Raw genomic sequence first — 24,541 nt, 5'->3', positions numbered from 1 at the left:
GTCGTTTAATGGGTATTATAGATTAACATGTCATGGGTAGTGATAGCCGTTGAATTGACCCTAATTGGGATTATGAATGCTGTGAAATTACGTTGGATGAAACTGTGTTTAGGCTGTAATTGAATATGTGTTTGGGTTAGTTGTGAATTTCCGAACGTATAGCTTTTTACGGAATTGGAATCGGAGGTCCGGAAGTCCTCCAACGGCGGAAAATGCGGAGAACTCTGCATTCTGCCTTGTGTTAGCGCAGGAACTGCTGTTTTGCCTGCGTTAACCGGTTAACCCAAGGCGTTAACCGGTTAACACTGTTATATTTGTGAAAATGAGCTGTTTTGCCTGCGTTAACCGGTTAACCCAGGGCGTTAACCGGTTAACACTGTTGCGTTTTGCCAGAAAATGTATTTTGTCCTGCGTTAACCGGTTAACCCAGGGCGTTAACCGGTTAACACTGTTGGAAATTGGAAAATTTGATATTTTAATGTTGTGAACACAATTGGTGATTGGCATATTCTCGTTGATTTCGATGAGTAATTTTGTTGAGTTTATGTTATGAAGAGTTGATATAAATATGTTGATAAGTTGTGTTAAGTTGTTGAAAATACTGAGTTGTAGGCTTGATGAGCCAACGTTGATTATAAGTTGATTATGTTGAAAACCTTGTTGTGTTGCTGTTATTATTATGTTGTCGGAATTTAAAGTCGTGTATGCCATGTACATTCATATGCATTAAGTCGGAGCTTTGCTCACACCACGTTGGCCTGGATTGGCAAAAATCGGAGCTTTGCTCACACCACGTTGGCCTGGATTGGCAAAATTTTAAGTTGAAAGTTGAAGGCTTATGCCTTGATGCCCACTAAACTGGCAATGATTTTAAGTTGGGAGTTTTACTCCGAATGGTACCACATGCATGACGAGTCGAATCTCATTTGAGTTGCATTTTATGTTGTTGTTGAGTTGCAATTTATGTCGTTATTGAGTTGCATTTTACGTTGTTATTGAGTATGATATTTGAGTTGATGTGCCGTTACTGAATGCATGATATGATTAGGGTGATTAACGTGTAAATTTACTTAACATAACATGATAATTTATAATGTTTGTTATATCGATTGAGGAACTCACCCTTACAACTATTTTTCAGGTAACGAGCAGTGAGTGAGTAGAAGCTAGTGCTTGGAGTCTAGTGTAGTCTCCTAAGTGGGTCATGCTCTGATAGATGTAACATCGGGACGGGATGTTTTTACTTGTTGAATAATTTTATGTGTAATGTATTACATATGTTGAATGATATCTATCCGCTGCGTATTTTGCAAGAAGTGTTTATGTTGAATTAAATAATGAGCATGACAGTTTTATGGTGTGAAGAATTGTGTGACACCCTTGGTGCATATTTACTCTGATATATATTTGTTGTTTTTATTAAATATTTGGGGTATTTTAGAAGGGTGTTACATTAGTGGTATCAGAGCAGGTCGGTCTGTCCGGCCAGTTGTCGTGTCATTACTGTCTAACAATTAGGTATTGTTACCAATCTAACTTTAAGTTGTGTTGTATTGATAAGTTGAAATGGCTGGAAGGAATGACGCTGCAATGGCTGCCGCAATGCAAGCAATGGCACAAGCGGTGCAGAACTTGCCAAATGCTGGTGGGGATGCTGGATCACGTAGCTTGGCGACTTTTCAAAGAGAGAATCCGCCGGTGTTTAAAGCGAAGCATGATCCAGATGCAGCCTTGGAATGGTTGAAAGAGATCGAGAGAATCTTCCGTGTTATGGATTGCACTCCAGCTCAGAAGGTTCGGTATGGTACTCACATGCTAGCAGTCGAAGCTGATGACTGGTGACTAGAGACTCACGAGAGGTTGACCGTGGCAGGTGAAGTCATTACTTGGGATGTATTCCGCAGGGAATTCATGAGAAAGTATTATCCGGAAGATGTCCGTGGCAAGAAGGAAATTGAGTTCCTTGAGCTGAAGCAAGGAAGCATGTCTGTCACTGATTATGCTGCGAAATTTGTGGAGCTGTCCAAATTTTATCCTCATTACACTGGTGCTGGTGCTGAGTTTTCAAAGTGCATCAAGTTTGAAAATGGACTGCGCTCTGAAATTAAGAAGGCTGTTGGGTATCAGAAGATACGCATTTTTACTGAATTGGTTGATAGCTGCAGGATATTTGAAGAAGACAATAATGCTCATTACAAGATTGTCAGTGACCGCAGAGGCAAGCAATATCAAAATCGTGGCAAGCCGTATGATGCCCCAGTGGGAAAAGGGAAACAAGGAGCTGCTCCGGCTCAGAGGACTAGTAGGGGAGGTGATCCTGCTGGTGTAGTTTGCTTCAAATGTGGTCAGGCTGGTCATAAGAGTAATGTATGCACTGCTGAAGTAAAGAGGTGTTTTCGCTGTGGTAAGATTGGTCATGCAATAGCTGATTGCAAGCACAAGGAAGTGATTTGTTTTAATTGTGGCGAAGAAGGGCATATTGGAAGTCAGTGTCAGAAGCCAAAGAAATCTCAGACGGGGAGGGTGTTCGCATTGACCGGAACTCAAACCTCCAGTGAGGACAGACTTATCCGAGGTACGTGTTATATTAATGGCTTTCCTCTTGTAGCTATTATTGACACAGGTGCGACTCATTCCTTTATATCTTTGGATTGTGTTGTGAAACTTAAGTTAGAGATATCTGAGATGTTTGGTGGAATGGTAATTGATACTCCTGCGAAGGGTTCAGTGACTACTACTTCGGTTTGTTTAAATTGTCCTTTGAGTATTTTTGGTAGAGACTTTGGGATGGACCTAGTGTGTCTTCCACTAGTGCAGATTGATGTTATTCTGGGTATGAACTGGTTGGTGTTTAACCGAGTTTCTATCAATTGTTTTGATAAGACTGTGGTCTTTCCTGAGATTGAGGAGGGAAAGAGTTTGTTTCTATCAGCAAGGCAAGTGAATGAGGCAGTAGCTGATGGGGCAGAGTTGTTTATGCTGTTAGCGACTTTGGAGGCTAAAGATAAACTGGTGATTGGCGATCTAGCCGTGGTGTGTGATTTTCCTGATGTGTTTCCGGAAGAGGTGAATGAATTACCGCCAGAGCGTGAAGTGGAGTTCTCGATTGATTTGGTACCTGGTACTAGACCGATATCGATGGCTCCGTACCGTATGTCTGCTGTTGAGTTAACTGAATTGAAGAGTCAGTTGGAAGATCTATTGGATAAGAAATTTATTCGTCCGAGTGTGTCACCGTGGGGTGCACCAGTGCTATTGGTTAAGAAGAAAGAAGGTACTATGAGGTTGTGTGTGGACTACAGACAACTGAATAAAGTGACGATCAAGAATCGGTATCCTTTGCCGAGGATTGATGATTTGATGGATCAGTTGGTTGGTGCGAGTGTGTTCAGCAAGATAGATTTGAGATCTGGGTATCATCAGATACGTGTGAAAACCGAGGATATTCAGAAGACTGCTTTCAGAACAAGGTATGGACATTATGAGTATTCTGTAATGCCTTTTGGTGTGACTAATGCGCCTGGAGTATTTATGGAGTATATGAATAGGATTTTCCATCCGTACCTAGACAAGTTTGTGGTGGTGTTTATTGATGATATTTTGGTGTATTCGAAGTCTGAAGAAGAGCATGTTGAGCATTTGAGAGTGGTTTTGGGAGTTCTACGAGAAAAGAAGTTATTTGCTAAACTATCCAAGTGTGAATTTTGGTTAGAAGAGGTTAGTTTCCTTGGTCATGTGATTTCAAGAGGTGGTGTTGCTGTTGATCCTTCTAAGATAGAAGCGGTATCTAAGTGGGAAGCTCTGAAGTCTGTTGTTGAGATTCGAAGTTTCCTTGGTTTGGCTGGTTATTATAGGAAGTTCATTGAGGGATTTTCTAAGTTGGCGTTACCATTGACGATGTTGACTAGAAAGGGGCAAGCGTTTGTTTGGGATTCAAAATGTGAAGAAGGTTTCCAAGAGTTAAAGAGAAGGTTAACTACTGCTCCTATCCTGATATTACCGAGTTCGTCGGAATCATTTGAAGTTTACTGTGATGCTTCATTGTTGGGTTTGGGTGATTGTTGACAGATTGACAAAGTCGGCTCATTTCATTCCGATCAGAATGGATTATCCGTTAGAGAGATTAGCCGAGTTGTATATTGAGAAGATTGTAAGTTTGCATGGTATTCCGTCTAGTATTGTTTCGGACAGAGATCCTAGATTTACATCGAAGTTCTGGGAAGGTTTGCAGAGAGCTTTGGGAACTAAGCTGAGATTGAGTTCTGCATATCATCCGCAGACTGATGGTCAGACTGAGAGGACAATTCAGTCACTAGAGGATCTTTTGAGAGCTTGTGTTTTGGAGAAGGGAGGTGCTTGGGATTGCTATTTACCTTTGATTGAGTTTACCTACAACAATAGTTTTCATTCGAGTATTGGTATGGCACCGTTTGAAGCTTTGTATGGTAGGAGATGTCGGACACCTTTATGTTGGTATGAGTCCGGTGAGAGTGCTGTGGTTGGACCGGAGATTGTTCAACAAACTACAGAAAAGATTAAGATGATTCAGGAGAAGATGAGAATTGCTCAGAGTCGCCAGAAGAGTTATCATGATAGGAGGAGGAAATCACTTGAGTTTCAAGAGGGAGATCATGTGTTTCTTCGTGTTACTCCGATAACTGGTGTTGGTCGAGCTTTGAAGTCAAAGAAGTTGACACCTCGATTTATTGGTCCTTATCAGATTTTGGAGAGGATCGGAGAGGTAGCCTATCGTATCGCTTTACCGCCATCACTTGCGAATTTGCATGAGGTTTTTCATGTGTCTCAGTTGAGGAGGTACATTCATGATCCGTCGCATGTGATCCAAGTAGATGATGTACAGGTGAGAGATAACCTGACTGTTGAAATATCGCCTATGAGGATTGAGGATCGAGAGTTGAAGCAGTTGCGGGGTAAAGAGATTGCTTTAGTGAAAGTAGCTTGGGGAGGACCAGCAGGTGGCAATGTGACTTGGGAACTGGAGAGTCAGATGAAGGAGTCTTATCCGGAGTTATTTGCTTGAGGTATGTTTTCGAGGACGAAAACTCTTTTAGTGGGGGAGAGTTGTAACACCCCGAATAAAATAAGAGAATTATTTAAATTAAGTTAATAATATATTTAATAATTTAATTAAATAAATTGAATTATTGGATTATTATTATTATTATTTGGAATAATAATTATTTGGAAAATATATAAGTTGGAATAAGGAAAAAGAGTTTTCATTTTGTAAAAGGGTTTTACGTGAAAACGGAGAAGCTGCAGAGAAGAGGAGAAAAGGGCAAAGAGGAAGAGCTAGAGAGCAAAGGTTGAAGAACGGAAAAGCTTGAAGCTTAGAGATTGCCGGATTATCTCAGGTAAGGGGGGTTTATCGTCGTTTAATGGGTATTATAGATTAACATGTCATGGGTAGTGATAGCCGTTGAATTGACCCTAATTGGGATTATGAATGCTGTGAAATTACGTTGGATGAAACTGTGTTTAGGCTGTAATTGAATATGTGTTTGGGTTAGTTGTGAATTTCCGAACGTATAGCTTTTTACGGAATTGGAATCGGAGGTCCGGAAGTCCTCCAACGGCGGAAAATGCGGAGAACTCTGCATTCTGCCTTGTGTTAGCGCAGGAACTGCTGTTTTGCCTGCGTTAACCGGTTAACCCAGGGCGTTAACCGGTTAATGTAACACCCTTCTAAAATACCCCAAAAATTAATTAAAATAATAAACATATAATCAGAATAATAGTGCACCAAGGGTGTCACACAAACATTCCACACCATTTAAACAATATAACAATCATGCTCTTTTATTTAATTTAAATATAAAGTATTTGCACAATTACGCAGCGGATAGAGATCAACTCAATCATGCAAAACATGTAACATCACATGTAATTTAGTTCAACCACAACAACAATAATAATCAAAGTGTTCCCGCCCGATGTTACATCTATCAGAGCATGACCCACTAGGGAGACTACACTAGACTCCAAGCATTTGCTTCTACTCAACTCATTTCTCGTTACCTGAAAAATAGTTGTAAGGGTGAGTTCCTCAATCAATATAATAAGCATTATAAAACAACATGTAATGCCAAGTAATTAACACATCAATCACCCTAATTGCAATACACATTCAGTAATAGCTCATTGGCTTAAACATCATACTCAACATCAATATACAATACCAGTATAATCTCAAATCATACTTAACAACAACACAACACACGTATAATATTGGAACACATCCATTCATATTATACGCCATACATATTTTTATGCAATGAGACTCTACACATGCGGTACCGACTATTCTCGAACATATAGTTCAAGCTCACCGATCCCTCCAGATACGGCTACTAAGCTCACTAGTCCCACTCATTTGAGACCTAGTGACTCACTCACTAATTCCTCACCATGGGAATTAGCTACAACCCCGAAGGCTAGACTATGCACACTAATCATCTAGTATGCAAACATCAACAACAACCCACAATGGTTCACTCACTAATTCCTCACTATGGGAATTAGCTACAGCCCCGAAGGCTATGCCATGCATGCTAATCATCTAGCAATGCAACATCAACAATAATTCAAGAATAACATATGCTCACACTCTGAGCCATACAACAGTCCATTCACACATACATGCATAATATATACATTCACAGCATCATGTACATCATTATACATCATCAATCTTTCATCACATAAGCATGTCAGATTATACCAAACAACAACCATAATATTAGTACATTTCAATATTGCATATACTGCTCAAAACAGCGGGAATTTATCCCTATTACACCATAGGCAACATAGGCCAACCCTCAATTAGGTACACCACATTTAAAAACAATAATTTTTCACTCTGCAACAGTGTTAACCGGTTAACGCCCTGGGTTAACCGGTTAACGCAGGCAAAACTCACTTTCTGGCAAAACGCAACAGCGTTAACCGGTTAATGCCCTGGGTTAACCGGTTAACGCAGGCAAAACTCAATATTTTCACATTTCAATACAGTGTTAACCGGTTAACACCCTGGGTTAACCGGTTAACGCAGACCAAACAACAATTCCTGCGCTAACACACGGCAGAATGCGGAATTCCGCCGTTGGAAGACTTCCGGACCTCCGATTCCGATTCCGTAAACAGCTATACGATCGGGAAAACATTACTCACACAAATACCGATTTAATTTCAACTTTCAACACAGTTCATCCAACAACATTTCAACATTTACAAATCCCAATTAGGGTCAAATTAACGGCTTATCACTACCCATGACATATTATCCCAAAATACCCATTAATCGACGATAAACCCCCCTTACCTTAACAATCCGGCGAATCTTTGAGCTTCAAGCCTTTCCGTTCTTCAACCTTTGCTCTTCAGCTCCTTTCTCCTCTTCTCTGCCCTTTTCCTTTTTCACGATTTCTCTGTTTTCACGTGAAAATGTTTTTACTCCCCCTGGGCTTTTTCCTTAATTCCAACTTATATATATTTTCCAAATAATAATTATTATTCCAAAATAATAATAATTCAAATAATAATAATAATAATAAAATTTCCAATTATTTAATTAAATTAATAATTAAATTATTAACTCAATTCAAATAATTATTTTATTATTATCGGGGTGTTACAACTCTCCCCCACTAAAAGAGTTTTCGTCCTCGAAAACATACCTCAAGCGAACAACTCTGGATAAGATTCCTTCATCTTACTCTCCAGTTCCCAAGTCACGTTGCCACCTGCTGGCCCCCCCCAAGCTACCTTCACCAAGGCAATCTCTTTACCCCGCAACTGCTTCAACTCTCGATCCTCGATCCTCATAGGTGATGTTTCAACAGTCAGGTTATCTCTCACCTGTACATCATCTATTTGGACTACATGCGACGGATCATGAATGTACCTCCTCAACTGAGACACATGAAAAACTTCATGCAAATTCGCAAGCGACGGCGGTAAGGCGATACGATAGGCTACTTCTCCTATCCTCTCCAAAATCTGATAAGGACCAATAAATCGAGGTGTCAACTTCTTCGACTTCAAAGCTCGACCAACACCAGTTATCGGAGTGACGCGAAGAAACACATGATCTCCCTCTTGGAACTCAAGTGACTTCCTCCTCTTATCGTGATAACTCTTCTGACGACTCTGAGCAATTCTCATCTTCTCCTGAATCATCTTAATCTTTTCCGTAGTTTGTTGAACAATCTCCGGTCCAACCACAGCACTCTCACCGGACTCATACCAACATAAAGGTGTCCGACATCTCCTACCATACAAAGCTTCAAACGGTGCCATACCAATGCTCGAATGAAAACTATTGTTGTAGGTGAACTCAATCAAAGGCAAATAACAATCCCAAGCACCTCCTTTTTCTAAAACACAAGCTCTCAAAAGATCCTCCAGTGACTGAATCGTCCTCTCAGTCTGACCATCAGTCTGCGGGTGATATGCAGAACTCAATCTCAGTTTAGTTCCCAAAGCCTTCTGCAAACCTTCCCAGAACTTCGATGTAAATCTAGGATCTCTGTCCGAAACAATACTAGACGGAATACCATGCAAACTTACAATCTTCTCAATATACAACTCGGCTAATCTCTCTAACGGATAATCCATTCTGATCGGAATGAAATGAGCCGATTTTGTCAACCTGTCAACAATCACCCAAATAGCTTCAAAATTCCTACTTGTCCTCGGTAAACCCGAAACAAAATCCATACTAATACTATCCCACTTCCACTCTGGAATAGCCAACGGTTGCATTAGTCCAGACGGCTTCTGATGCTCAATCTTCGACTTCTGACAAGTCAAACAAGAATAAACAAAACTCGCAATTTCTCTTTTCATTCCCGGCCACCAAAATAACTTCTTCAAATCATGATACATCTTCGTAGCTCCAGGATGAATACTTAAGCCACTACGATGTCCCTCCTCAAGAATACTCTTCTTAAGCTCAATAACATTCGGAATACACACCCGACTACCAAATTTCAAAACACCATTCTCATCAACTCTGAATTCACCACCTCGACCTTGATTCACTAAAGTCAACTTATCAACCAAATGCATATCGGATTTCTGACCCTCTCTGATCTCCTCCAGAATACCACTCGTTAACTTCAACATTCCCAATTTAACACTGTTGTGAGTACTCTCACACACCAAACTCAAGTCTCTAAACTGCTCAATTAAATCCAATTCCTTAACCATTAACATAGACATATGTAATGATTTCCGACTCAATGCATCAGCCACTACATTTGCTTTACCCGGATGGTAATTCAACCCAAAATCATAATCCTTCAGAAACTCTAACCATCTCCTCTGTCTCATATTCAGCTCTTTCTGATCAAACAAATACTTTAAACTCTTATGGTCACTGAAAACCTCAAATCTTGATCCATACAAGTAATGCCTCCACAACTTCAAAACAAACACTACAGCTGCCAACTCTAAATCGTGCGTCGGATAGTTCCTTTCATGAACCCTCAGCTGTCTCGAAGCATAAGCTATAACCTGCTTATTCTGCATCAACACACCACCCAAACCCAACAATGAAGCATCACAGTAAACTTCAAATGGTTCCGACGAACTCGGTAACGTCAAAATAGGAGCAGTAGTCAACCTTCTCTTTAACTCTTGGAAACCTTCTTCACATTTTGAGTCCCAAACAAACGCTTGCCCCTTTCTAGTCAACATCGTCAACGGTAACGCCAACTTAGAAAATCCCTCAATGAACTTCCTATAATAACCAGCCAAACCAAGGAAACTTCGAATCTCAGCAACAGACTTCGGAGCTTCCCACTTAGATACCGCTTCTATCTTAGAAGGATCAACAGCAACACCACCTCTTGAAATCACATGACCAAGAAAACTAACTTCTTCTAACCAAAATTCACACTTAGACAGTTTAGCAAATAACTGCTTTTCTCGCAGCACTCCTAAAACCACTCTCAAATGCTCAGCATGCTCTTCTTCAGATTTCGAATACACCAAAATGTCATCGATAAACACCACAACAAACTGATCCAAGTACGGATGGAAAATCCTATTCATGTACTCCATAAATACTCCAGGCGCATTAGTCACACCAAAAGGCATTACAGAATACTCATAATGTCCATACCTCGTTCTGAAAGCAGTCTTCTGAATATCCTCAGTTTTCACACGTATCTGATGATACCCAGATCTCAAATCTATCTTGCTGAACACACTCGCACCAACCAACTGATCCATCAAATCATCAATCCTCGGCAAAGGATACCGATTCTTGATCGTCACTTTATTCAGTTGCCTGTAGTCCACACACAACCTCATAGTACCTTCCTTCTTCTTAACCAACAACACTGGTGCACCCCACGGTGACACACTTGGACGAATAAACTTCTTATCCAACAAATCTTCCAACTGACTTTTCAATTCAGCTAACTCAACAGCAGACATACGGTACGGAGCCATCGATATCGGTCTAGTACCAGGTACCAATTCAATCGAGAACTCAACTTCACGCTCTGGCGGTAACTCATTCACTTCTTCCGGAAACACATCAGGAAAATCACACACCACTGCTAGATCACGAATCACTAGTTTATCTTTAGCCTCTAAAGTTGCCAACAGCATAAACAACTCTGCCCCATCTGCCACTTCCTCATTCACCTGCCTGGCTGATAGAAACAGACTCTGCCCTTCCTCAGTCTCAGGAAATATCACCGTCTTATCAAAACAGTTGATATAAACTCGGTTAAACACCAACCAGTTCATACCCAAGATAACGTCAATCTGCACTAATGGAAGACACACAAGGTCTATCCCAAAATCTCTACCAAAAATATTCAAAGGACAACTCAAACAAACCGAAGTAGTAGTCACTGAACCCTTTGCAGGAGTATCAATCACCATACTTCCACGCATCTCAGATATCTCTAATTTAAGCTTCACAGCACAATCCACAGATATAAAAGAATGAGTAGCACCTGTGTCAATAATAGCTATAAGAGGAAAGCCATTAATATAACACGTACCTCTGATCAAACGATCATCTGCAGAAGTCTCAGAACCTGATAGAGCAAAAACCTTGCCTCCTGACTGATTCTCCTTCTTCGGCTTAGGACACTGGGGACTGATATGACCCAACTCTCCACAGTTGAAACAAGTTACAGTCTTCAATCGACACTCTGCAGCCAAGTGACCACCTTTCCCACACTTGAAACACTTCATCTCAGCACTGGTACACTCATGAACACGATGTCCAGCCCGACCACATCTATAACACTTAGCAGGAGCACTAGAGTCTCCCCCACTAGGCCTCTTCATGCCACTCTGCTTCTGAAAACCTTTGCCAGCTGCATACGGTTTTCCACGATCCATCTGATTCTTACCCTTCCTATCAACCCTCTGCTGATAGCTCTCTGCTCTAGCCTTGGAATCCTGTTCAAAAATTCTGCAACAGTCAACCAAGTCAGAAAACACCCTGATCCTCTGATATCCAATAGCTTGTTTGATCTCAGGACGCAACCCGTTCTCAAACTTCACACATTTCGAAAATTCTCCAGCAGCCTCATTATAGGGAGTATAGTACTTTGACAGCTCGGTGAACTTCGCAGCATACTCAGTAACCGACCTGTTACCCTGCTTCAATTCCAAAAACTCTATCTCTTTCTTTCCTCTGACATCTTCTGGAAAATACTTTCTCAGGAACCTTTCCCTGAACACAGCCCAAGTGATCTCAGTATTCCCAGCAGATTCCAACTCAGTGCGGGTAGCAACCCACCAATCATCAGCTTCCTCTGACAGCATATGTGTACCGAACCTGACCTTCTGGTTATCAGCACACTCAGTTACTCTGAAGATCCTCTCGATCTCCTTCAACCACTTCTGAGCACCATCTGGATCGTATGCTCCCTTGAACATTGGAGGATTGTTCTTCTGGAACTCACTCAGTTGACGAGCAGCTCCCATTCCTACAACATTTGGATTCCCTCCAAGTACTCCAGCCAGCATACCCAGAGCCTCAGCAATCGCAGCATCATCTCTGCCTCTTCCAGCCATCTCTATTCTGAAAACCCAACAAACTAAAACAATAAGTACTGATAGGGTTACACAACTCCTATCCCGTACAGGGAAAACAGAATAATTACGACTCGACACGACCGACTATGCTCTGATACCACTAATGTAACACCCTTCTAAAATACCCCAAAAATTAATTAAAATAATAAACATATAATCAGAGTAATAGTGCACCAAGGGTGTCACACAAACATTCCACACCATTTAAACAATATAACAATCATGCTCTTTTATTTAATTTAAATATAAAGTATTTGCACAATTACGCAGCGGATAGAGATCAACTCAATCATGCAAAACATGTAACATCACATGTAATTTAGTTCAACCACAACAACAATAATAATCAAAGTGTTCCCGCCCGATGTTACATCTATCAGAGCATGACCCACTAGGGAGACTACACTAGACTCCAAGCATTTGCTTCTACTCAACTCATTTCTCGTTACCTGAAAAATAGTTGTAAGGGTGAGTTCCTCAATCAATATAATAAGCATTATAAAACAACATGTAATGCCAAGTAATTAACACATCAATCACCCTAATTGCAATACACATTCAGTAATAGCTCATTGGCTTAAACATCATACTCAACATCAATATACAATACCAGTATAATCTCAAATCATACTTAACAACAACACAACACACGTATAATATTGGAACACATCCATTCATATTATACGCCATATATATTTTTATGCAATGAGACTCTACACATGCGGTACCGACTATTCTCGAACATATAGTTCAAGCTCACCGATCCCTCCAGATACGGCTACTAAGCTCACTAGTCCCACTCATTTGAGACCTAGTGACTCACTCACTAATTCCTCACCATGGGAATTAGCTACAACCCCGAAGGCTAGACTATGCACACTAATCATCTAGTATGCAAACATCAACAACAACCCACAATGGTTCACTCACTAATTCCTCACTATGGGAATTAGCTACAGCCCCGAAGGCTATGCCATGCATGCTAATCATCTAGCAATGCAACATCAACAATAATTCAAGAATAACATATGCTCACACTCTGAGCCATACAACAGTCCATTCACACATACATGCATAATATATACATTCACAGCATCATGTACATCATTATACATCATCAATCTTTCATCACATAAGCATGTCAGATTATACCAAACAACAACCACAATATTAGTACATTTCAATATTGCATATACTGCTCAAAACAGCGGGAATTTATCCCTATTACACCATAGGCAACATAGGCCAACCCTCAATTAGGTACACCACATTTAAAAACAATAATTTTTCACTCTGCAACAGTGTTAACCGGTTAACGCCCTGGGTTAACCGGTTAACGCAGGCAAAACTCACTTTCTGGCAAAACGCAACAGCGTTAACCGGTTAACGCCCTGGGTTAACCGGTTAACGCAGGCAAAACTCAATATTTTCACATTTCAATACAGTGTTAACCGGTTAACACCCTGGGTTAACCGGTTAACGCAGACCAAACAACAATTCCTGCGCTAACACACGACAGAATGCAGAATTCCGCCGTTGGAAGACTTCCGGACCTCCGATTCCGATTCCGTAAACAGCTATACGATCGGGAAAACATTACTCACACAAATACCGATTTAATTTCAACTTTCAACACAGTTCATCCAACAACATTTCAACATTTACAAATCCCAATTAGGGTCAAATTAACGGCTTATCACTACCCATGACATATTATCCCAAAATACCCATTAATCGACGATAAACCCCCCTTACCTTAACAATCCGGCGAATCTTTGAGCTTCAAGCCTTTCCGTTCTTCAACCTTTGCTCTTTAGCTCCTTTCTCCTCTTCTCTGCCCTTTTCCTTTTTCACGATTTCTCTGTTTTCACGTGAAAATGTTTTTACTCCCCCTGGGCTTTTTCCTTAATTCCAACTTATATATATTTTCCAAATAATAATTATTATTCCAAAATAATAATAATTCAAAAAATAATAATAATAATAAAATTTCCAATTATTTAATTAAATTAATAATTAAATTATTAACTCAATTCAAATAATTATTTTATTATTATCGGGGTGTTACAGTTAACACTGTTATATTTGTGAAAATGAGCTGTTTTGCCTGCGTTAACCGGTTAACCCAGGGCGTTAACCGGTTAACACTGTTGCGTTTTGCCAGAAAATGTATTTTGTCCTGCGTTAACCGGTTAACCCAGGGCGTTAACCGGTTAACACTGTTGGAAATTGGAAAATTTGATATTTTAATGTTGTGAACACAATTGGTGATTGGCATATTCTCGTTGATTTCGATGAGTAATTTTGTTGAGTTTATGTTATGAAGAGTTGATATAAATATGTTGATAAGTTGTGTTAAGTTGTTGAAAATACTGAGTTGTAGGCTTGATGAGCCAACGTTGATTATAAGTTGATTATGTTGAAAACCTTGTTGTGTTGCTGTTATTATTATGTTGTCGGAATTTAAAGTCGTGTATGCCATGTACATTCATATGCATTAAGTCGGAGCTTTGCTCACACCACGTTGGCCTGGATTGGCAAAAATCGGAGCTTTGCTCACACCACGTTGGCCTGGATTGGCAAAATTTTAAGTTGAAAGTTGAAGGCTTATGCCTTGATGCCCACTAAACTGGCAATGATTTTAAGTTGGGAGTTTTACTCCGAATGGTACCACATGCATGACGAGTCGAGTCTCATTTGAGTTGCATTTTATGTTGTTGTTGAGTTGCAATTTATGTCGTTATTGAGTTGCATTTTACGTTGTTATTGAGTATGATATTTGAGTTGATGTGCCGTTACTGAATGCATGATATGATTAGGGTGATTAACGTGTAAATTTACTTAACATAACATGATAATTTATAATGTTTGTTATATCGATTGAGGAACTCACCCTTACAACTATTTTTCAGGTAACGAGCAGTGAGTGAGTAGAAGCTAGTGCTTGGAGTCTAGTGTAGTCTCCTAAGTGGGTCATGCTCTGATAGATGTAACATCGGGACGGGATGTTTTTACTTGTTGAATAATTTTATGTGTAATGTATTACATATGTTGAATGATATCTATCCGCTGCGTATTTTGCAAGAAGTGTTTATGTTGAATTAAATAATGAGCATGACAGTTTTATGGTGTGAAGAATTGTGTGACACCCTTGGTGCATATTTACTCTGATATATATTTGTTGTTTTTATTAAATATTTGGGGTATTTTAGAAGGGTGTTACAAAGTGCGCTGTCTATTCCAGTAGTATGCTCCTTATTTTTTCTCTTCACTTTAGAGTGCGCTTTTGTAATAAAGCGCCCTCTAAGGGGCGCTGTCTATTCCAGTTTTTGGCGTAGTGTGATTAGATTTTACTAGCAATCTAAATCATGAGCATTGAAAGCCATCATTAGGATTTTTGGATATCTTATTAAAAAAATATTGGTCTCCATTATGTTAGATTTCCTGCGATATTATAAGGATATACCGATGTGAGCTGAATATCGAGTGTTGAATATCATAAATCTGCATTTGGGTGAATATTTACACTAGTCGGGGTGCAATTTTATGGAAGAGTAAGAAACAAATGTGAATCACTCTCTCAATGATAGAATAAGAGCTCGAGGCTCTTACTTCTGCTGGTGAAAAAGATGAATGATTGAGGGACCTTCTGTTGAAAGTTCCATTGGCTAAAGACATTGTTTCAAAGGTATTGACACATTGCGGTAGTCAAGCCACTTTACCCAGAGTATACAAAAAGGTGTATAATAGAAATTCTAAGCAAGTAGGACTTAGACATTCTTTTGTGAGAAAATTGATTAAGTGTGTAATTTTTTCATTCACATATATACGATCGAGCTATAATTTGTTGTATTCATTAGTTAAATCATTGGCTAGAGATTTAGTAAAGACTGCCTCGAGAGGTATGAAATTGAAACTCCTAGAATAAGAGTTCTGAGAATGGTAGAAACCAAATATGAAGTTAACAAACCTTAACCTAAGTTCAATGGGTAACAACGAGTCGTTGATTTGGATGTTTTATGCAACATTTTGTGATAATGTTAACTATTATATATTGAAGATTAGATATTTTCAAACTCTTAATGAAGTTCTATATCGAAGATATGTTTCTCAAGAAATAGATAAAAATTGAACTTCACCTATATGAATTTTGAGATGGTTTCGTCTCAAAGTGAGAGTTGGAGTTTCTCTCATGAAAAATTCACGAAAACAGGAAAATCACATGGTCATAAATAATGCTAAGCAAGAGATGTAGGCAAAGAACCATTAAAGAATGTGCAAGGTAATGTCAGTGTAATCACAAGGGATAACAGTTCAAAGGATAACTATCTAACATTCCGATTAAACTTTGCTTTCTCCTTACTAATATTAAGTTCAAATAGAAAGATACTTAAATATATTAACATTATTTGTTTCTCTTTTTTTGTAATTCGCTTGCTCATTATTAGACCAAGTAAGAGATTGTTGTAAATTATTAACAATTAATAATCTTGAGTGTGTTCCAAAATGACAAGAAATTATGCAAGTGGAGGTTAATTTTTTAATTCAAAAATAGGCAAACTTTGTGAAGTGTTGTAGAATGTGAAACAGTACAGCCTTTAAAAAATGTATTTGTAGGCGAAACAATGCAATATTTGTAAAGTGTTGTTGTAAGAGAAATAGTGCAACATTTAGCAAAAATGTTGCTAAAAATGTGTGTTTCATTAAGGATCACAACCGAATGAAACAACATCAGTTTGTCTTATAAATTAAGCATTTCAGATTCAGAAAAAGACAAAACAAAATGGTTTATCTTCATCACACAAAATTCCAGATTTCATCTTCCCTACGTTTGAGTTTTTATCGATCTTGTGCAAACTCGAGTATAGACTGAATTATCCTGGATATTCATGCATACAAACTCTAAGACAATATGAAAGTGCTGCAAATACTATGAGAAAAGTAATTTCTTCACGATTCTAGCATCGATCAATTTAAGTTACAATCAATTTTCTAATATATATATATATATATATATATATATATATATATATATATATATATATATATATATATATATATATATATATATATATATATATATATATATATATATATATATATATATATATATATATATATATAAACGAGTCAGGATCAAATGACACCAAGATGTAAAACTTAGTAACTTGACATCTCCGATAACTCTTTACCACATATTCGTATAACAAAATCCACCGTTGGATTGAAAGCTATTATCATATAGATCATATCTATAAAATTTAATATCAATCGAAAATCATTTGCCATTTTAACGAGATATATAAAAACGAACGTCTTATTAAACTTAATGATCTATACGATAATAATTTTCAATCCAACAGTATATTTTGTTATATAGACATAAGATGAAGAATTATCGGAGGTGTCATGTTACTAAGTTTGACACTTTAGTGTCATTTGATTCTCTCTCTCTCTCTCTCTCTATCTATCTATCTATCTATCTATCTATCTATCTATCTATATATATATATATATATATATATATATATATATATATATATGGGATCAACTTGGATCAACTTACTTCAAGAGTAAGTTTTCTTAGTTTATTCTAAATCATTGCCTTTAAATTAAATCTAATATAATTGTTAATTAATATTTTTACTTAATGACTCATTAGATTAAATTCTATTTAAAAACTATGATTTGGAATATACTAAAAAAAACTTACTCTTCAAATAAGTTGATCCATTCATTTATATTATATATATATATTTTATAATATTATCAAAAATTTATATAAACAAATATTTTTCACTCATGATTCAACCGTTGGTTAGTATATTTCAATCTTGTTGAATAGTCGATATTGAACAAGAAGAATAATAACAATTTATGAATTAGCCATCACGAAGTTAAAGTCTACTTGATGCCCTTCAAACTAATATACCTTAATGAGAAATAAATTATAATTGGTGGAAATTAGGAGGCTAGTTTATCTGGTCATGGACGCAATTTAATTTTTATAAACTCTACTGCACATGCCACTTGTTTCTCTAACAGAATAACCTTATTTTTCTACACGAAAAATAACCTTCTCACTTATAGCTAAATTTTAATGATAGAGTATAACAGAAAATAAATTATGTTTTGTTTGATAAATAATTAATAGAACTTTAATATGGATAATCAAGTCCATCTTCTCATTGTTTAGTTATTGATAGCCACTTATCTTTAATTTTTTAATTACAATTGGTTGAAATCAGCAGCCATGTGTTTCTAGTCATGGACGCAATTTCATTTTTGAAAATTCTATTACACATGCCACTTGTTTTTCTTACGGAGTAACCACGAGAAGAATAATCTTCAAAAAATTTACGTAAAATGTTCCTATAAATACATCCCTAGAGCCTCATCAACTTTCATCAAACAACATTTAGCATTTCAGAAATTAATTGTAATAACTAAAATGAGTTCATTTTCTATATTGTGTGTCTTGGGATTAATATTCATTGTGGGGAGTCACGTTGCATATGCACAAGACTCACCAGCAGATTACGTGAACGCCCACAACGCAGCAAGATCTCAGGTTGGTGTTTCAAACATTGTTTGGGACAACACTGTTGCTGCTTTTGCACAAAACTATGCTAATCAGCGCAAGGATTGTCAACTGATCCACTCCGGTGGTGGTGGCCGTTACGGGGAGAATATTGCGATGAGCACCGGTGGCATGAGCGGCACAGATGCAGTGAAGTTGTGGGTTAATGAGAAATCCGACTATGATTATAACAGTAATACATGTGCTGCTCGTAAAGTGTGTGGTCATTATACTCAGGTTGTTTGGAGAAACTCAGTTCGTCTAGGATGTGCCAAAGTGAGATGTAATAATGGAGGAACTTTCATTACTTGCAACTATGATCCACCTGGTAACTATGTCGGCCAGAAGCCATATTAAGTATATGATTCATATCATCATATGTTTCAGTTATAAGCTATAGAAGCCATATCATATATCATGAATAAATAAATGACACCAGAAAGTATGTACTAATGAGTTTCTGGCTCATTATTTGAAGTATGATGATAATTATCAAATAATAAAATAATGTTTATGTGAGTTAACCGTATGTATAACCTGCAAGTTTAATTAATACCATCGGTCTAAGAAATTGTGGTATTTTAATATCTGAAATCTCTCTTGTATTCTCTCATGCTTCCGCTTTCTTCTTTAAGAGATCATTTAAATAAATGTAGGTTTAAACAGTTTGTAGGTTTGAATTTTTATTTGTTTTTAATTTTTAAAGTTAAAATTTTTAGAAAAATCTGCAGATATCTTAATTTTTCTGCAGACTTTAAATTTAGATATTAAAAGGTAAATGATTTTAACATCTATGGATTATTTTAAAAAAATGGGATGAAAATAAAAAATATGTCATGCAATTTAAGACTATTTAAATTATAATAATATATTTTAATATACCACTATTTTATTTTTGAAAATAGAATAGTTAAAAAATCTATATTTTTACAAAATTTACTATTGTCACTGTACCTCCCAGTGCATTTTCTCTTCCATAGTATCCGAGTAATCTTTCAAGTGCTGGTTGATTTTCATCCATTGGGTCCTCTAAGTCTTTATTTGATTATGCATTTGATGGATGAGAAATATTTTCCTCTTGCTCCTCAAGTTTTTACAGCCGAGCTTTTCTGAGCTGAATGCGATTTCTACGTCAAAATTTAAATTAACTAAGTATTCTCCTCGCATACAAATGTTAGAAACATGTTAGTTGTAAAAATAAAAATTTTAGTCGCAGAGCGTCAAATTTTCAACTAAAATAAAACTATAAGCTCTATAATATTTGGAAGTCCCCGACAACCAGGACTGCCTAGAACCTGGTCGATAAATTAGCAAGTGAATTAATCTATCAATATAGTAATATTGGGAAAATCCAAAATATCACTCTGTTCGCTGTGAATTTTGGCGAACAACCTCTGGTTTACCAAAACTTGTAGAATTGGGTTACTTGCAGGATCAACCACACAAATCCTAGGACATGTGCAGATCTAGATGGTCTTGAAGATGTCTAGAATCACTTTCATGTATTTCATTTTTGTTCTCTAAGTGTTTTACGTCGAAATATGTTGATTAAAACGTTAAGTAGATGTAAATTTAACAAGATAAAGTAAATGGCGGAAAATAACTGACAAAATGTAAAGTGTCGAAAAGGAGGAAGTGCAGAAAGATAAATGACTGGAAAACATAAAAGAGATTTGTAAAGAACTTTAAACTTTATAAAATAAACTTTGAAGGAATTGGTGTTTGTTTACACATACATTTTCCAAATATGACTCTTTTCTCTCACACGGGTACTTTGAGCGTTTTCAGGAATTTTGTACAAGTAAATTTTCACACACTTTTCTGGTAACAACTACCCTATTTATATACAAATAACATAACTGTCACTAACGGTTAAATCCTAAAACTGTGACGAACGACTTTCATCTTTTCGCCAGATGCTTCCACGCGTCTTCTGTCAAACGTTATAACTTTTTAAATTCAAATTTACACTTTAAGTCGAAACGACGTCTTCCTTTAAGATTTTTTGTCGAATTATCAAGATACTGCAATGTCTTCCATGTCTTGTCAAAGTACTTTTCTAGCTGCACATATCATGTCGAAATATCAAAGCTTCCATTTTTGTCGAAGTGTCGAGCTACACTTATCAACCGAATCGTTTTATCCCATGTCATCATTTGTCGAAACAGTCATTTTGTACACCAAATCTCATGGCGTCGAAAACGCACGTATACAAATTGCCCCCCAGCAAAGACGTTTCGACTGTTGTTCTGGAGAAACAGTCATTTGTTGTCAACCAGTGTTTTGATGCCATGTCATTTTAATCTTCATTAAATGCAAGTCTGATAATCTCAATTTCCAATGCAGGTTCATCATTACACTTTTTCCACAATGTCACGTCTAACCCACGTTCACAGCCTACTTCCATCATTTCCTCACATCATGGTCTCTTTTCAACTTCCACCTCTTTATCATTCCCATCAGAAATGGCCACGTGTTCCACTAACACCATTACCATCTAAAACGTTTCAACATCTTCTTCCTATAAATACCCATAAACCTTTTCTTTAAACCCTTTTCCGTTTCAGATTTCCTTTCCTCATACCCATTTCTCAAGCTTTTCACATTTTCTGAGAAATCTTCTTAAGTTCTTCTAGCAATGGCGCCTCAAAAACCCTCAAGCAGTAAACATTCCAAGAAGAAACAAGACTCAACTTTTCCTCCTGTGCATGATTTAAAAGGGCCAATGACCATTGGGAATCAACAGTATGTTCCGGAACCTCCAAATGAGAAAGAAAAAGACTGCATCTATAAATCTCAGGTACTAATCCCTGTTCTTATTTCTGGAAATTATCACGCTATGTTAGGTCCCCTTCCAAATCCAGAGATTAAACCAGAGCGTTTAAGAGAATTTTTTCCATCTTACTTTCACACAAAACCCATAGGTGCTGGAAGAAAACCTCAGCCTAAAGAGAAAGTTGTAGAACAAAAAGATGCATCGAGTTCGACGGATATTGGAGAGTTGGACTTAGCCTATTTGAACTATCCCAGGATTTTTAGAACTTGCCCATGGTCGAAAGATCCTTCTGATTACGTATCTTGGTTAGATAAAATCGAAAAAGTTAAAGGGCCTTTTTGGAAAGAGGTAGGCATTTTCGACCTTATCCAGTTGTCGAGAGTAGGACCCAATATTTGTCCAAATATGCTTTTGGCTTCTCTCTACTTTTGGGATAGTACTTACAACACCTTTCACCTTCCTTGTGGGATGGTTACGCCTACCCTTTTCGACGCAGCAGCCATTGTTGGTCTTCATCCCAATGGTATAGATTTCGACCCTACTGTCTTAAATGAAGATACCATTGCTTTCGAGACTAGCCTTGCACCCTACTCCTTATTCATGTCCTATTATCACGATAAGAGTACTGCTGAAGTTTTAGATGTCGAACATATAGCTTTTCTAACACTGTGGCTATCCAAATATGTGTTCTGTTCTCGCTCTCTTCAAGTTGCCAAGAGATTTATCACCATAGCCAATCAGCTTCATGCAGGCACAAAACTATGCTTGAGCGAAATGATTCTGGCGAACCTTTATGAATCTCTGAGTGAGAGCGTACATTTTTTAAAAAACACCAAAACCCAAGGGAAGATCAACTTATCAGGACCTTTCTGACTCTTGCAATTATGGCTCAATGCCACGTTTGAAGCCAATCTTCCTGTAGCACCAGAAATAGATGAAGAAGAAGTACAAAATAGGACTGTCGAATGGCCAAGATTAGTGCTAATAACGCCAACTGATGAAGGAATCAGCCTTCGACAGGCTTTTAAAAGCTATGTTATGATGTTTGCTAAAAGTCATCAATTTACTTCGACCATGGCACCTTTTGCTGATAGAAAAATCGGACCTAAGTGGTTTACCCAACAACTGCCCTTGGAGATGCAAAAGGACGAAAATACATTTCTGAATGTTTGGGAATCGTTCTTAACCCCTAGGCTCCTTTTTTCTTATCGTAACACCACTAAAAACCAAATTGCTTTGATAGTTTATCAACCCAACCTTGCTTCTAGACAGTTTGGTCTGATCCAAATCAAACCTCAACCTATATTCCCCAAAAAGGGGTCCATCATTTTTTATAACTCCCTTCACACTGAAGACGAAGGCAAAGAGCTGTCGAAGAAACTAGCTGATGATTCTCTCGACATTCGACCAGTTATTTTTCGACCATCATTCCTATGCACTCCTGAGTTTGATGAATGGTGGAAGGATTATTATTCCAACAAATTTTTCGACGTAGCTGCTTTTGCTACACATTTGACAAATGCTTTCGCTTTTGTGTAGGATCGGACCAAAAAAGGTATTCAACGACATATTAAGGAAATACAGAAATTTCAAAAATATTTTGAAACTGCGTATAGACCTGATGATCTTAGTCGAACCATATGCGAAGCAGCGGCTGAATTAGAACGCAAATTGACAGAGAAGTTTAAAAAACTGTCATTGCCTTCCAATCTTTCACCAGAGGCGCGCTATGATCTGGCTTTCAATTGTCATCCACCAAAGTTTCCTCCTTTGCCAACTGCTGACTTTGGGGTGGCGTTTGGTTTTCCACTTCCAGACTGGTTCCTTTGTGGGGATTTTATGAAAATTCTTCGTCAAAAGTATCAAAAACCTGCTGAGCGTGTGGTTCCGACTAAGTATCATCTGGGCGAATATCCAGGACACCTTCATATTGGAATAGAACACGTTCGCGTGGAAGATCCCATTCTTGAAGGCGTTCACAGAAAAACATGATTTTTCCTTCTGTTATTCTAACTGTCTTATCATGTCTCTCTTATATTTGTTTCTGAATTTTCTTTCTTTCCTTAGCCGTGAAGATCCCTGCTAAGAAAGCTGTTGTCGAAGCGACGCCCAGTACTGCTAAGAAGCCTTCGACAAAGGTACAAAACTTCTCTTCTTATCATTCATCTTCCCTTTTTCAAAACTAACTGGCTTTGGCCTGCATGACTAGGTAAGTCGAAAACCCCCAACAATCCAAAAGAGAAAGAGTGAAGAGGAGAAAGAAGAGGCTAAAGTCCCCAGTGAAGAGTCTGGTGACGAATCTCCAGAGTTAATCCCTCCCCCTCAGAAGAAGAAGAAACTCACGAAGGTCTCTTCCCAAAGATCTATCATTAAACCAACTAGGAAGGATTCTGCCAGTACTCCCCCTGCTAAACATCAGTCGAAAGATACAGAGAGTGGGAAATCCAGCTTTAATACTGAGATTCCTGAGGTAATTTTTTTTTATTTTGACAGCATATGTTCACCTTTCCTACATCTTTTCTTCTAAATCTTAGAATTTATTTTTAGGAACAAGTGGTTGTCGAAAGAACACCTGAGAAAATTCTGGAGGAAACAGCCCCAGAGGAAGATATCCCCACAAGTGACCACGATATGCAAACCGTAGGAGAATTCGACACTACAGTGGGTGAAGCTTCTGAAGATGAATCTCCTCCTCATCCAGGATTACATGTTGCACCTCAGGGTGATGATATTGAAATGGAGGTTGTGGTCGAAGACGATCCTGAAGATGGAGCTGCCAGAGATGGGGACAACCAGTCGAAACGAACAGAGGTTGAGCATACTTCGACGCGAAACACTCCACCTGCTCCTGACCGGGCCCAAGGGAGTGGCAAATCAACTGGTTCGACCAGTTTCTCTCGCGAGGAGCTTGAAAATCTCAAAGTGCAAAGACCTTTGGAGTATCTGAAAGCCATGCTTAGCACCCGTTTTAATTTTCAGGATTCTTCGCAGAGTAGTTCGACCACTTCTGGGGAAACTTCTGAAGCACCATCACTTGGCAACCTCCTGACCAAAATCAAAACGAAAATCCTTGATGTCGATTTGTTTAAAGT

The 24,541-nt window shown here is 38.0% G+C and overlaps 1 protein-coding gene across 1 annotated transcript; it reads left to right on the top strand.

Moving 5' to 3' along the window:
• The first annotated feature begins 18,492 nt into the window (after positions 1–18,492).
• Positions 18,493–19,260, top strand: LOC127083521 (pathogenesis-related protein 1). The gene has a single exon (XM_051023826.1). It carries the CDS (start codon positions 18,545–18,547, stop codon positions 19,028–19,030), a length of 486 nt encoding a protein of 161 aa, XP_050879783.1. The 5' UTR covers positions 18,493–18,544; the 3' UTR covers positions 19,031–19,260.
• The last annotated feature ends 5,281 nt before the right edge of the window (positions 19,261–24,541 follow it).

The sequence above is a fragment of the Lathyrus oleraceus genome, chromosome 1 (assembly GCF_024323335.1).
Source record: "Lathyrus oleraceus cultivar Zhongwan6 chromosome 1, CAAS_Psat_ZW6_1.0, whole genome shotgun sequence".
NCBI lineage: Eukaryota > Viridiplantae > Streptophyta > Magnoliopsida > Fabales > Fabaceae > Lathyrus > Lathyrus oleraceus.
The sequence above is the reverse complement of the archived record's forward strand: the minus strand, read 5'-3'. Positions and strand labels throughout refer to the sequence as shown.

What these genes read in the sequence shown, in the direction of transcription:
- LOC127083521 (XM_051023826.1), top strand. Translation starts at nt 18,545, where the DNA reads ATGAGTTCATTTTCTATATTGTGTGTCTTGGGATTAATATTCATTGTG.